This window comes from Hyposmocoma kahamanoa, unplaced genomic scaffold (assembly GCF_003589595.1).
Source record: "Hyposmocoma kahamanoa isolate Upper Pololo Valley unplaced genomic scaffold, ASM358959v1 93, whole genome shotgun sequence".
In the NCBI taxonomy this organism is placed as follows: domain Eukaryota; kingdom Metazoa; phylum Arthropoda; class Insecta; order Lepidoptera; family Cosmopterigidae; genus Hyposmocoma; species Hyposmocoma kahamanoa.
The window spans coordinates 19,659,225-19,675,849 of NW_020654810.1; the positions used below are offsets into that span (position 1 = coordinate 19,659,225).

General features: G+C 36.6%; 1 protein-coding gene across 1 annotated transcript; it reads left to right on the forward strand.

The window, feature by feature from the left end:
- Positions 1–9,275: 9,275 nt before the first annotated feature.
- LOC113237103 lies at positions 9,276–10,417 on the forward strand. Its single transcript, XM_026473370.1, has 2 exons — positions 9,276–9,640; positions 9,734–10,417. Exons 1-2 carry the CDS (start codon positions 9,326–9,328, stop codon positions 10,415–10,417), a joined length of 999 nt encoding a protein of 332 aa, XP_026329155.1. The 5' UTR covers positions 9,276–9,325.
- Positions 10,418–16,625: the final 6,208 nt, after the last annotated feature.

Sequence of the window (16,625 nt, forward strand, 5' to 3'; positions counted from 1 at the left end):
CATTTACATAAGGTAAAATCAGGATTTGAAGGGTAATTATCATTGATAATTAATATGATAATTATCATTGATAAATATATTTTGATAATTCATTTGATATTTATAAAATTAAATGGAACAACAAAATTTTACCGCTTGCAATATCGTGTTTGTATAAGAGACGTATCCAAACGTATCAAATGTCAATCTCAAAAAAGAAGTCGCACAAACCAAATCGTTTTCCCAAAGATTTTTCTTTGTGTCATCGAAGCGACTCGCAGATCAACAGCATCTAGCGGGGTACAGGAGGTATAGGCTGCAACTTAACCACAACCTAAAGTCGTATTCAGTGTGCTTGTGCCTAAATCTTTAATTTTTTTTATGATACCATGTGTGGACCGAGTGAGGGAGCGAACATGCAGTTACAGTGTCACTCGGAGTTTTAAATCGCAAAGGTATAAGGGGCACTGCCACTGCGCTCGTCACCTGAGACATAAGTTGACAAGTCCCGTGCGCCTGTAACCTTAACCCTTACCCTTTTTAACTTTACTTAATTTACCTTTTTTAACAATACTTTTTACAATATTTTTTAACTATTTCTCGTACAGTATTCATATAACAATAGTTACAAATAAATCGCAAAATTTTGCTCGTGGAAATGTGCAGACCTGTGAAAAAAGAAAAAAACGAAAGATGGCTGCGTTTCGATAAGGAATCCACATTCCGCCTGGTTTAATTGGCGAGAAAGAGCTTTACTCACGCGTTTTTTGTTGTTTACTTCTATAATTAACGTCTGTGATAAAAAGTGAGTACTTTCTTATAGATAAGAACTTTCTTTAACATAACGCACACACTCTAAAGAAACCCTGTGTCGCGGGTGCCATGAACACACACATAGACAACCAAAAAATACACCCAAACTCACGAGAGAAATAAATGTAGGCCATGCAAATATTTCTCTCGGCCCGGGAATCGGACCTGGGACCTCTGCGTGGCAGTCCGGCATGGTAACCGTTCGGCCACGGAGGCAGTTATACTGACAAAACATAAGCTGTACTATTTAATTACATGTGTATACACGTCTATCATATATTTTTGTTAACGGCGGTTAGAATGCTCCCTAAACATGATAATATAAAAATAATCAATATTCTTTAAAAATTATTAAAATAATTAAATTTAAAATAAATACACATCATGACAAAAAATATATTCTTCTCTCTCCCAACATTTGCTTTATTTAATGATATAAATACTTAAATGCATATCATAAATTTAAAAATCTACTGTATTAACCCATATGAAGCCAGTAACTAAACTGGCTTCAAAGTCCACCAACTACATCAATAACACGATCTTTAGTACATTCATTCACGTAATAATTTAAATTTTATTACCATTACTTTATGACTCATAAAATGTAAATCAAGTTCACGAAGACGACGCGCAACTTGTCCATACCTATGTAAATAATTTGTTTAAGGAAACCGTTCCACTATTGATTATTGAATGCATAGTAAATGCATTTGTAATTTAACATTTTTTATGGAAAACTGTACCAACAAATTTAACAGAATTTAATATCTTAATAAAGGCAGTATCATTGCAACAATTTTATAGACACTATAAACTCTCTTTTTAATTTTTAACAAGTACTAATAATAACATTTAAATATTCTTCAAAAATTTTAATACGTATTGTGTTGTGTGAAGACGACAGCTGGATAAAGCGACAACGAAGTGTCCAGCAGCGATATGGGTAGATGTTTTAGTAGTAGTAGAGTTGCATGTGAAAGAGCTCGTCCAGGTAAGTACTGCCACGTTACCTGTTTCTGCCGCCAAGCAGTACTAAGCATTACTGCGTTCGGATTTTGGAGGGAAAGGTTGCTGGTGAAATTACAGGCACATGGGGCTTGTCAACTTATGTCTCAGAGTGACGAGCGCAGTGGCAGTGCCCCTAAGTTCTTTGGAATTTATTGGAGTCAGGAGGAATCAGGAGCTTTGAGTGTGCATGGTAAAAACTATTCGAAAAACAAACAACTGCCGTACTGAAAATACCTCATAGGTTTTATAGAGGATCTAATATAAAGATCGAACACAAAAAAAAATCCTTCGATCCTCGAACCTGCGACTGTACCAAACCAGGGCCGCCGCTCTACCAACTGATCGAGTCTGCAGGTGTTAAGAATTTCTCCATGACTTTATATTGGTTTTTTCGGCTTTTATACGACACCTGTGAGAGACTTATGAAGCTTCTTGCTCAGCTTCTCTCGTTAAAGAAAATAATTAAGAAAGAAATTGATACTTTTAAATGAAAACAAATTTCCACCACGAGCAGATTTTACGCCGGACTAATTCATAGGCGGCGGCGATGTGAATTAACCGTAGGCGGCGGCACACACGTATTATCTTGTTACTATACAGGGCAGTGGCGTTGTATAGTAACACTACCTCAGCATCGGCCACGATATAAGCTTGTAGACTTTTTGTGTATAATATCTCATATAAATATTTTTAATGTAAACCTTATTTAATATAATTTTATTTAATATAAACTTTTTTCATATTCTAACGACCGTTTAATTTAAACTTACATTCTGTAATGTCATTTTTATGACACTCATTTCAAATAACAATTTTTAGTTATAAACCTTAGTTTATATAACAAGATTATTAAACTGAAATAAATTTGACGTAAAACTTGTTCGGAAACGCAAACAAATTCGGTTTTGGCATTCGCCAGCCGCTCCCATAACACGCTCGCTTCGCTCGCTCGGCTCCTGCTGTTTTTTCATATATTATTATAACCTTTATAACATTTTACTAAATTTAACCAACTTCTGCTGTCCCGATTATTTTTATTCCATTACAATAAAAATATTATAAGAAACTGAGTCTATCAGCATAAAAAAAATTGCCAATTTTATTCAATTTGTATGAAAAATTATTTTACTAAATTGAACTAAAACAAATAATGTGTTATTATTATTATTATTATTATTGAGTATGGTACTCGAAAACTAGAGTATATAATACCTAAGTTATTCAATAATTTGCCTGGGTATATTCAAGACCTATATGTGGAAGGAAAATGTAAAAACAAATTAAGGAAGTACTTACTGGCTAGAGAGAATCGCTGTGGACAGATAAACCCTTAGTGGTTTTTGAGCTACAGCTGCTTGTAATATGTTTATGTTTTTGTAAAAGTATTAAATAAATTTAAAAAAAAAAAAAAAAACTAACTTCTACTGTTCCGATTTTTTCTTTCCATTCAATTAAATCATACTTATAAGAAACTGAGTCTATTAGCATTAAAAAAATTTAGACAATTTTGTATGAAAAATATTTTATGAAATTTGACCAACTTTTGGCTGTTCCGATATTTTTGTCGATTGGCACCATTGACTTACAATTATATGGACGTCGGGTCCGCGCTAAAAAGTGTCCGCACTTGTAAGGCGCTAAAATCGTATACAGAGCGCGACACTCCGCTTTAGTCTTCATTTGTTCTACGGACAGCGCGATACTGCGATGACATTACAATTTAAATTTCGAATAGGTTGACTTGGGACATTTTTTTCGTGGTATTTGTATTAGACCCGTCGTCCATTTATTTGTAAGTCAATGATTGGCACTAAAAAAAATTTGTATCAATTTTATTCGTTTTCATGGACAACTCACGCTTGACCAAAAAATTGACTATACCAAAATTGTTTTCACAAAAACATACTTAATGTTTCCTAAGACAATTTCCTGGTATCTTCGGATTTTTCAGTATCGGATTTCCCCATACTGTCCCATTTAAAAAAATACTGTATATGAAAATTAATTCATTTTATTTTCACACAAATGAGGCGCACCCTCTTCACATGCATCTGAATAAAATAATCAGAATTACATCAAACTCCTTTACAAATTTCAGTAGTTATACTAACATTTTCATCGCCATGAGCCGCATTTGGCTAATAGATATAACAGATCGAGGGCCATCAATGTGTTAACATAAGCTGGGTCCTATATAAACACAATGAATAGCCACCGAATTATCCCTGAGGACATAGTTGAAAAAACACACCGTAAAGGTTTTCTTGCGACACAAATAGATCTATTTTCTCTAACTGGGAAAGTAAATAAGTCATGTCACATTAAGAGGACAGCTGCTTCGTAATGTAAACTTAAAGCTGTGTCGATCGTGTTCAATCGAATCAAAATAGTTCGAACAGCACCTGTACCCAGGCTCGCGGAAAAGATTCGATCTTTTTAGAGCTTCGTTCATTAATGTTTGACTCAAGCGCAGGCCACGGTCGCAAAATTGGCCTTCATGTTTTTAATTATAGAGATTTTTGAACAATTCACATCACACCCAGTCTACAACTGACAATATTATTGTTGTCTCGTTTGTACTTACGGGAAGTCCCAAACATTTGTTCGATAAAAGCATTCGTTTCATAGAACCCTACGTTCGATCGAATCATCTTGATCGAAATTCAATCAATCTTCATATTATAATTTTATAAGTAGACCGTCTCCTGGGGTCTTACTATGTTCTTACTCTTCAGTCTTAAAATCAGTTTACGATATAAAATGAACCGTTATGAGACAGCGCTACATGAAGTGTATATCACCATCCCGCTTTTTTGTATACTAAACTATAATAAGAGTTCATGGTAAGGCCTCAGTTTACCGACCGGAGTGGTACGAAACGAATTATCTTTTTCATTTTATTTAGTATAGGGAGCGACGAGTGACCCAAAATCGAACATAACATGTGATCAAATCATTTAACGTGATCATATGGATTGTAATCGACCCGGGTCAACAGGATTGATCGATCGTCACAGGTATATTGTAGGTAAACGTCTTGAAATATCTTTATTTACAGTGTATTACAGTGCACTGTACGGCATAGAAAATACGTAAGCAATTATGAAGTACAATTACGAAATGCCATTGTCCTATAGCAAACTAATTATACGCAGTTTACCGTACTATGACGTTATAAGTAATATAAGTCGTAGATTATGCATTTATGCTGTTTAAAATTAACATTTTATGAACAACGAAAATTGACATAAACAAATTCGTTATTGCCTCTATTTAAGTGTGCTTGCTAAATTGGTATTTAAATTCATACGTTACATCCTCTCCGAAGTCTACTTTGTCGTCGAAACTTTGTCGTCGAAATCGTTTCTGCTTGCTATTTATCTGGTTCAGTACACGGTCCGTAGAAACATTGCCGGGGCAGACTGAACAGACCAATGATACAATAGTAAGTAAGTATAATCAGAACAACAAAGCATAAAGACAAAAATCAAGTGTGACTTAGAATGATATTCGTAAAGTTCACTTCCTGAACGCGATTGTGAAAGTTGGAGCGGTTGGGACTAGCTTACCCCGGAAAGTGAAAGTATCGCAGAAAATATTATTTTAAAAACATTATTACTTTTGTCCTAAAATGTTAAAAGTCGTGGAATAATAATACATATTACTAGGGCGGAAAGTAGCTTGTTGTAAACGAGTTGACACTTGGAGACCGACCTGCAGACGAGGGTATGAAGCGTCACGCGTTTGCAATAACATCCACGCCCTTGTAGAAGACGATGTGTTTAACACATTTATGGGAAAACAATTTTTTCCGAGGCTCTTTGCGTGCACCCCGCGTCCAATCGTTACTTAATTTTTAGAGAAGTGCTAAAAATAAAGTGACAATTGTGCAATCCATCAGTAGACCAACACATAATATTCCTATTTTATGTTATGTACATTATTCATGCATAATTTTCAATCCAATAGCAGTAGAGCTATCCAATAGAAGTACTGTCACCTTACCTATTTCTGCCGCCAAGCAGTAATGTCAACATTACTGTGTTCCGGGTTTGAAGGGTAAGGGTGCTGGTGAAATTACAGGCACACGGGACTTATCAACTTATGTCTCAGGGTGACGGGCGCTGTGGCAGTGCCCTTCAGATCTTTGCGATTTAAAGCTCTGAGTGGCATTGCAACTGTTATGGACAGGCATGTAGCTTACCATCAGGCGCAGGACTTTCAGGTAAAGGTGTTGGAGAAATTTAATGGACATAGGACTTGTCAACTATGTCTCAGGGTAACGGGCGAGTTTTCTTTTTTTATGATCACGAACAAGTGCGCCTGATAGTAAGCTACACGCCTGTCCATAACAGTTGCAGTGCCACTCATATCTTTAAATCGCGAAGATCTGAGGTGCACTGCCACTGCGGTCGTCACCCTGAAACATAAGTTGACCAGTCCCATGTGCCTGTAATTTCACCAGCACCCTTCAAAACCGGAACACAGTAATGCTATCATTACTGTTTGGCGGCAGAAGGTGGCAGTACTTTCCTGGACGAACTCTGTCACAATGAGCTCCACTGCGCTTACCACCAGGCGCACGACTTGCTTGTCCCGTCACTTGATATCAGTATCCTTCTACAATAATAAATGTTAGTTGCCAATGAAAAAGTACAGAACAAGACACAAACGTGGTAGCATAATGGTTTGACCTAAATCCTCGCGAGCAGAAGGTCGTGTGTTCGAATCCAAGCTTGCGCCTCGTGAGTTTTTCGGAACTTATGTGCAAAACTTACTATGAGCTTTTCGGTGAAGAAAAATATCGTGAGAACACTACACATCTGCAAAAACTATTAGTTCCCAGTCCACATTGGGAACTACAGCTCAAGCGCTGTCTTTGTGAAAGGAGGCATGTGCCCAACAGTGGGACTATATAAGCCTAACTATTATTATTATTATTGAAACACAATACAATATTTCGTGTTAATTTTAGACGGAGGTATTATTCACTTTATGTGTATATTGTTTTAGTTACCATGCGTATTGCCACGCAGAGGTCCTAGGTTCGATTCCCGGGCCGGGAGAAATATTTGTATGATCTACATTTATTACTCTCGTGAGTTTGGGTGTAATTTGTGGTTGTCCATGTGTATGTCCATGACACCCACGACATAGGGTTTCCCTAGTTCATGTTGAGTGTGTGCCTTATTATTATATTATTGTTTATTACTTTCTTGTGAGCAATGAAAAACCAAAATAATTCTCAAATAATCATTTTTATGGCAGCACTGCCGCCGTCGCATATGATGGGCAGTGATACTGCCATCACCTATAGCCAATGGCTATATTAAAGAAGTTTCTTTAATATCACAAATAGGTACGTAAGATAATCTCCTAAGCCTGCAAGTGCGCAAGCTCAGCCTACCCTTCAAAACGGAATATAGCAATGCAATGCTGATTTACGCAAGAATTAGGTAGGGCAGTGGTACCTACACAGACAGATTCTGCATATATGAAACTAGTACCATATCGTTGGTATTTTATAGAAAGGGCAAAGGCGCCATTTTGAAAAATTTTTCAAGGGAATATGTTTTAGTTTCTCACGTTCACATTTTAAAATACTTACGTCCTGTTTTAAATTCAATTTTAAAATTTAAACTTAATTAAAAACAAAATTGAATTTTAAAAGAGGGCGTTAATATTTTAAAACCTAAAACATGCTCCCTTAAAAATTTTTCGAAATGGCACTTTCGCCCTTTCTACAAAACTATACTAACATCACCTGAATCCGAATATTCACAATTAATGTGAAACCAGTTTTATTCTCAAAATATATAACAATCATGTTTATTACAAGTGCCATACTAATCCTATATAGTCAATGTACTCGATGTATATAGCCATTGCATAGCTAACCACATACACCTACTTTAATATCTAAAGTTTATATAGAATATTACTACCAAATTTTAAAAATACAAAACCATAGGACGGCAACGGATCACCAAAAATTCGGAAAATTGTTCGAAATATAAATTCAAAATGTTCCCCACCTACACTTATGGACATAATTATTTAAAGGAACACAAGTATAATATCATTGAAGAACGCTAAAAAAGGTTGAATTATGATAATGTTCATATGAACGGCCACGCGAATGTTTAATTTAAAAATCTTTGATTTCGATTAAACGTTTACACGAGAACGTGCCAGTTTCAAAACATATAATTTCTTCATTTGTCATATAAAAAAAAATCAAGCAGTCAACGAGGCAATTTTGTAATTAATACTTATTTGTATGGTAATGGTAATGTTCGCGACGTACTTACTTAGCTCCCACTCAGTAATAAATAAGCTTCACTAAAGGTAATTTCCTAACATTTACTTAGGTGAACGGAGACGGGATGACCTATCACTGTACGGAAGGTCTACGTGGTTTAATATTACAAGATGTGGAAATAGAAAGTGAGATAATATTTGATTTCGTTTGAATCACGATCTATAGTGGGCTTTGTTCTGTAAGGAAATTCTTTACCCTTTTGATACCTCCTTACCCTTTACAAAGAATATTGTCGTTATTTCTGTTTTGTAGGTGCAATAATATGTACGGACTTATAGTACCTACTCATGAATACAAAACGATTCTTGTTCTAGTAGTACTAAATTGTTGTCGTCTTTCGGGACAAGCTAAGGCGTCTGATGAGCCACACTGACAGATCTTAGGTTGTAATTTTTCTTAAATAACTTAATTTTCAACACATTTGCTCGTAACGGGCTTCTTATTGTATCGCTTTTAGGCTCATAAACCTAGCTATTGAACACGCGTTTGTAATTATATTACAAAACGTGTGTGTAATAAGTATAGGCTTAACCGGATTAAGATGTATCTCACAACAAGGCCTATGTATTAAAACTATGCATTCTTAAATTATCCGGGTTATGTCTTTGAAATTAACTTGGTCTATTAAAAAAACAGCTCTAACCTACATATTATAAGATTCAAATTACAATGACAGTAATCCCAAACAAACAGGGTCACAGTTTTTTTTTTATTTCTGTTTAATACGGTTGTGTAGTCTTACCTTACAAATAATATTTTTATTAATAAATTTATATTTCTTATTTGATGTGATAAATATAGAAAAACATACACAATATACACCTATAAAACTTTAATTGAATAAAATTACTTATTTTGGATAATATTTTACACGAATTTGAGTGAAATAAGGACATATTTATATTATTTCGCATTGGCTGTTTAGGAATTTCACCTAAGTCTCATTATTGCCGAAGCACCTGCGCGCGCATATCCGCGCCGCGGCGCCAGGCGCAGAAAAAATAACTCTGCGCGCCAATTTCCATTGATACGTTCGAAACATTTATATACGCTGTGTGTTAGATAATTACCTAGGTGTTTAAAATGTCCTGCTCAAGCACGGAAGAAAACATTTTGATGGATTTAACACCGCCCGAAATCCTCACAGAGGCACAAAACGCAAGTGACAGTTTATTACCTTCGAAATCCAGAGAAAAATACATGGCTGCATATGAAACTTTTATACAATGGAAAACCAACAAAAAAGCGTCTTCGTTTTCAGAAAATGTTTTTCTTGCCTATTTTAATGAACTGGCGAATAGGTTTAAGCCCAGCTCGCTCTGGTGCATTTATTCTATGTTAAAGACCACAGTAAAGAACAAGAATAGCATAGACATAAAAAACTATTCAAATCTGACGGCATTTTTAAAGAGACGCTCTGATGGGTATGTTGCAAGAAAATCGAAGGTACTTTCGCCAACTGACGTCGAAAAGTTTTTAAAAGAAGCCCCCGATTATCAGTATTTAGCAACAAAGGTCAGTTGATCGTATTAAACCTTAATTTTTTTATGTTTTCATTTTTCTTGTATTATATTTGCGAAAATACCTATATTTTTAATTTCTTTACAGGTTGCAATGATATTTGGTGTCACTGGCGCGTGTAGACGCCAAGAACTAAGCGAAGTAACGGCAAAAGACGTAGAAACTCATGGCCAAATGCTTTTGATTAAAATTAACAACACTAAAAATAAGGTACCGAGATCGTTTGCCATTCACGGTCCATTTTACGACATAGTAAAAAAGTACGAAGCGCTTAGGACAGATAAGGCAAAATCCGATCGGTTTTTTCAAAACTACCAGAAGGGTAGATGCGTGGCTCAGGCAATAGGCATTAATAAATTTGGTGCAATGCCTAAAGAAATTGCCAAGTTTTTAAATCTACCCGACCCGGATTTATACACTGGGCATAGTTTCCGAAGAACATCAGCTACATTGCTAGCTGACTCGGGAGCTGATTTGCTTACTTTAAAGCGTCATGGTGGCTGGCGATCTAGCACAGTTGCTGAGTTTTATGTTGAAGATTCAGTTCGAAATAAGTCCAACATATGTACTCAAATAACCCACGCTATAAATCTGGAGCTCCAGGTTAAGAAGATGTGTCCTGAACCGCAGCCATCCACCTCCCGTGATACAAGTTATTTGTTACCTAGGTTGTCTATTTCTGAGTCTTTAAATGAACCACCACCACTTTCATCCATATTTGTACACAATGAACCCGTATCACCGACTTTTACGCAAGAATTAAGACAATAATGAAATAGTAACAAATAATATCACACAGACGGTTCAAATGCCTAACAAAACTGCACGTTACCATTTTGAAAATTGTACATTTAACAATTGTTTTAATAATTAAATTTAAATAACTACATTTTTGATAAAATCAAGATACAATGACTTTGATAGGCTTTGGAGACTCTTAATTAATTGCTATTGATAGATATAGTATAGAATAGAATAATATTATTTACATTAACGTGAGCTTAATATAGTATTCAGTGTATCTGTATAATTAATGCCAAATAAAGCTATTTTTCATTTCCATTTTACTCAAGTTTGTTTCATTTTCCTCGCAAATGTGTTGAAAAACGTCGTATGAAACACGTGTGCTTTGATCATTACACTCTCGGCTTTCTTATCGCGCTCGCCTGCGGCTCGCGCGAGTAATAACGCCTCGTGTGTAATGACCAACTTAGCACACTTGTATCATAATGTACTATTTCTGACATTTATTATTTATTTCGTAGGAAATCGTTACATTTTTACGGTGGCCATTTGGAAACTCCGATTCTTGTCTATAACTTTAACTACACTATTTTTTTCATCAAATTATATGGTTACACGAAGTACATTGTCAAAAGTGCAACAACAATAGTGAAGAACTCGAAGTCGAGCACACAATATACTTGACCAAAAACGACGCTTAAAATATAATTAAAAGTCTAAAATATTCAACAACAGGTAAGGCACAGTTTAAAAGAAATGTGCATCCCGAGACTGCTTATTAATTATCAAACAGCATTTGTTAACATTTTCGTCTAAGTGTTTGTAGACAACTATAGAGACTCGGTCCCTTTTGCAGAAAGAGACAGGTCATTCCATATTTTACATTACGCATATAGTTTAACCAGCGCCGGGTAGCAACAAATGGCATGATCGGCTTCTTAAGCAAGAAACTCCTATTGCGCAATCTCCCAATACGTATTTTAGATACAAGTTTATTGTACAGCTGTTTAGTAACAATACATTATAATTATTGATAATTTTGACATTATTAAGCTGAAGTGACAGTGAGCTAGAAATGTCAGTCGAAGGACCGACAAGGGGAAACGAGTACCGAGGCAGGTGATTCTCGGAACTAAATAAAAACGGAAGCAGGGAAGTAAAATACATTTTACACCTAGATAGTCAACCCGCGTCCCTTACCCAGTGTAATAACGAGCTCTTCAAGTGTTCATTTGTGTGGAACCCTACGTAGTCCTGTTTTATTTTACAGTTTTAAACAGTGGTTACGTCTCAGTGACAAGCGACGATCCCTCTTTGTACTTCTGTTCAAACTAATTCTTTTGTAAAAAGAACCTATGATGCTTTAGTAATGTGGTACCTTATAACTAGTAACAATTGTACTCTTATAAGGAGTGTAGACGATTGCTAGGTATTTTTAAATATTCTGTACTAGCGGGGCGACAACCCTGTCATAAAAGTGCCTTTCTTTTTTTAGTACTGTATTTCACTGTGATTAAGGCCTATAATTGGCCAATTTGAATTCCCCGCCAAAAGTTCACGAAACTAACCAATTTATTATGTATTGGAACATACCTGTGGCAAGTAGGGGAGGCTTTTAGTGGCTTCAGCATAGTTGTATTTTTAATTCAACTTTTGTAAAATTCAATTTCAATTGTAAACGCGTGTCTGAGGCTCAGCCTCGACCACCGGTAATGACGGGAAAACAATAAAATACGTACTAAATACGGTATTTTAAAGGCTTTTATACGGTAGCTGGAAAGGCGTATTTATGTAGTCGCATCAAGGGCATTAAACTGTATAATATATTTCAGTTGTTTAGGCCCTTAGAACCTATGCACACGTATTGTATACGCGTCGGCGTCGACGACGCGCGTTTTACTAACGCTCGTCTACGGTGCCGGAGAGGCTCAAAAGGCAGATTGTTGCGTTTTTGTCGATTCAAACGCACGCAAACATCGCGTTGCAAGCAAGAGGTTGCTGTTGCTGTGATTTTTCTTCCTTTTCACACTTCGTGTGTAGTGCAATGCATGCAAGATAAACACCCAAAAACTAATAGTAATAATAATGTACAGTAAGTAATTTTTCTTAAATTTATTTTAGCGTATATTTCAAAAGCGTATATTTTCTTTTATATGTTTTTGTTGCTTCATTTCAAAAACTAACTGGAATTAACAAACAAAACTAAAATAAAAACTATCTTAAAAGATATTTTAACTTATCAAAGTGCACAATACATACGCGCGACTACAGCGCGTCTGCAGCGCGTATACGTGCAAATGACGTGCGTTTACGGCGCCCCTGAATTTGTGAACGTGTGCAAGGTTAACTCGCTGCGAATGCATCGCGTTTGAATCGCGTTAACGCGCGTCATCTGGGCGTCGTCAGTGCGTATAAAATACGCCGTGTGCATAGGCTCTTAGATAATCGTACCTAACTCATCTCCAGGTGTGCATAACTTAAATTTACGTAAATATACACGTAATTAGGTTAATTCACACCTTTGTTGTAATAAAACAACATCTATGTAGACCAACTAACTTTATCTCTGTCTCTGTGCAATATTTATGGGGTGTGATAATGAGTGTTACTGTTTAGTGTGTCTTGTACTGTAATTAGAGCAGTTACACGGGGCGATTTTTACCAGCGATGCAGTCGGTAATGGTCTACCTTTACACACGCGCGCTATATTAAGCGGCGATGCAAACGCGATGCATGCGCTCGACTACATCGATTCAACACTTTCGCTGTTATGCGGTATCAACCAAAGCCTTTTGAGGTAGTATCGAGTCCCAAATAGGAGAGCTATAAAATTTCACATACTTATACAGAATTTGTTTCATGTAATTCGTATTATTAATATTAACAAGCCGTTTTAGCTTAATGGTTTGACCTACCGCCTCGAATCCGGGCTCGCATTTCTGAGTTTCTCGAAATGTATGTGCGAAATTTACTTTTCGGTGGACGAAATCTGCACGCCGAGGAAGGTTCATAATCCTCAGAAAACGTGTGAAGTCCCCAACCCGCATTGGGCCAGTGTGGTGCCCTACGGCCTAAATCCTCGCCCGAGAGGAGACTCGTATCCAGCAGTGGGACGTATAAATAGGTTGATAATGATGGTAGAAAGCATTTGCCAAATGTCCGAGATGTGTAATGAGTGTATAATTTGCCAAATGTCCGAGATGTGGAATGAGTGTATAACAGTACCAAACTCGATAGATAACAAACAAGTTTAGCGTCGTTACCGTCGAGTTTTGCTTACAGAAACACAACTAACTAACATTAAAATCATTACACTATTTCGATTAAGGTGTTATAAAAGCCTCCAGTGACATGGCATGCGTCGGAAATTCGCTCCTAGCAGTGGCAGCAGCATCACCATTTATACGTCAAATGGGTTGATGATGATGATGAATTTCGTATTATTTTTGTGACTTTCATGCGATAAAAACACTTTTGACGTATAGTCACTAGATTATGACGTGAACACTCACTACTTTGTTAACCAACTTCAAAAAAGGAGGAAGTTCTCAATTTGACAATATTTTTTTGTGTGTATGTTACGCGATTACTCATTTGTGAACCGATTTTGCTGATTCTTTTTTTTTTAGTTGGATAGAAGGTACTCATTATTAATATCTTTTAAATTTGAAGAAAATATTCCATTTTGTTTTTATAATATCAAGTCACGGGACTGACACGTCGCGCGCCTGATGGTAAGCTACACGCCTATCCATAACAGTTGCAATGCGACTCACGAGCTTCAAATTGCAAAGATCTGAAGCGCACTGCCACTTCGCCCGTCATGTCACCCTGAGACATAAGTTGACAAGTCCCAAGTGCCTGCAATTTCACCAGCACCCTTACCCTTCAAAACCGGAACACAGTAATACTGACATTACTGCTTGGCGGCAGAAACGGGTATTCCGCCTCTAAGGGTGGCAAACTAGGGGATGAATCCGCTTTCGCGCACTTTCCGGTAACCTATTTCAATAAAACTTGGCAAATAGATGTAATTCCACGAACTTTTGAGGCCGGTTTTTGTTTATAAGAAAGTTATAGTTATGTACAACTGACTTCATGTGTATATAAAAACTCGTCATGTTGAAATACTAGCACGAATTGAGTACATTCAAGTAACATCTCGTATGCCATAGTCCTACGCTTACTCACCTTCATGAGAGGTGAACGCACTTTTCAACGTCAAGTTCAAGTTGTATTGTTCGCCTTGTGCTTGAAAACAACGGTTACGTCAAGTATCAAATTCTTACCTATGAGGAAAATATATACGAAAAGCCATTAACGTACTATGATACGTTAATGGCGTGTGTGTGTGTGTGTGTGTGTATATATATATGATATATATGTAGGTGAGAGGTAGAGGACCTTAAATAGATACATATTTTGGAACTGAAATGTTTTTACAAGCATTGCTTTAGAGGTCAATGATATATGTATAAGATCATTGTTTAGAGTGCTAAATATCACGCAATGGTAAGACATTAAAGCGTGAAACTCACACAGAGCGGGTGCGAGACGGGCGTCTGTCGTCCATGTAAATACACCCGGAATTAGACCCGCCGCGGTCCCGAACCGACCCGCACCCGCTCTCTATGTGTTTCACGCTTTAGTCCTATCGTCGTTTGTTTTTTATTTAACATATCTTATTTGACTTCAAGAGTGGTTGCACACAGCGACTTTTGGCAGCGATGCAAACTCGATGCAAATGCGTTGCAATAGCGATACAGTCGCTAATCGTCTACCTTTCACACGCGCTCGATTTTAAGCAACGATGCAAGCGCGCGACTGCATCGATACAAACGCGCGATTGCATCGCTAGACTTTTTTTGCGACGTTTCATGAACGCGCGTTTGCATCGTTGCTAAAAGTCACCCTGTGTAATCACTCTAAGATTGATTTTAAATGCCTAATTAAGAGTCTCATTCTCTTTGAAACGCTCTGTAGTAAAAATTACTATTTGTTATTTAAGGTTTTTTTTTACCTTTCCTCTTCAAACCCTTTATTCCTTCTATTGCTGGGCAAGAGTTCTCCACTCAGGCGACGGTTTTAGGCCATAGTCCGCCACGGTGGTTTAATGTGAGTTGGGAAATTCACACATTTTCCGAAGGTTGTGAACCTTATTCAACGTGCAAGTTTCATCAGGTTGTTTTCCTTCACTGAAAAGCTCAGGGTAAACTTCAAAATGCTGGACTGCCACGCAGAAGTCCCGGGTTCGATTCTCGGGCCGTGTGGTTACCTATGTGTGTGTCCATGGCACCCGCGATACAGAATTTCCCTAGTGCGGGCCTATGACTAAATATGACCACCAATACAAACAACTCTTATTGGTCATATCAGTATGACATGCTAGTAAAACCACCAATAAACGGCCAATTTTTTGTTCCTTTACCTGTCACCTACGAATATAATACATAATAAATTACGTGAGAAGTAATAGCATAATTGAGACTAAACATATGCGCCAATCGTGAAATCTTCAGCGGCGCCGTCATGATGTGCATAAAATCGGCGTGGTATATATTTTTCAGCTGTTTAAAAAAACATTGTGTAAATCAACATCTGAATTATTCATTTTGTGCCGTTTTAATACTTTAACTTGTAGTTAGCCGGATACTGATATCTACTAAAAATAATCAACTTAAATATTGTCATAATTATTAATACAAAGATCGAACACTTGACAAACTTCTTACTTCGATCCGATAGAATTCGAACAACAACAACAACAACGTCTTCCAGCGAACCAATACAATAAATAATGTTTCTATAATAAAACAACCGCATAAAAGTAAAGGTTATTGAATAGAACGTACGTACATGCGAACGTAATTCATTCATGATTTTTATTCATAATTTTGTACGAGAATATTGTATTCAAAAATGTTAATTGTATTATTGTAAGTATTGTAAATAAAACAATTTTGCATCACACCAATTTTACGCCGGCCAAATTCATCGGAAGCTGCTGCGCGTCGGCGCGGAGCACAAAACAAGTTGGGACAAATGCAAATGGCATTTCTATGTCCTATTCTATATGTATACAGTTTACGTTACTAATTATCAATGACTGTAAATTTGAATGAAAGTATAATTAAACGAGGTTAAACCTACTTTTGTGAAACATTGGGTCACATGAATATTGGATCGGCACGGTGAACTAGATCTTAAAATATTTTCCAGTTCCCAGCAGTAGGTC

Bases quoted from the DNA above. Each gene is read 5' to 3' on its own strand.
- LOC113237103 (XM_026473370.1), top strand. From the start codon at position 9,326: ATGGCTGCATATGAAACTTTTATACAATGGAAAACCAACAAAAAAGCG. The intron at 9,641-9,733 runs GTCAGTTGATCG...ATTTCTTTACAG, and splicing joins ATCAGTATTTAGCAACAAAG to GTTGCAATGATATTTGGTGT.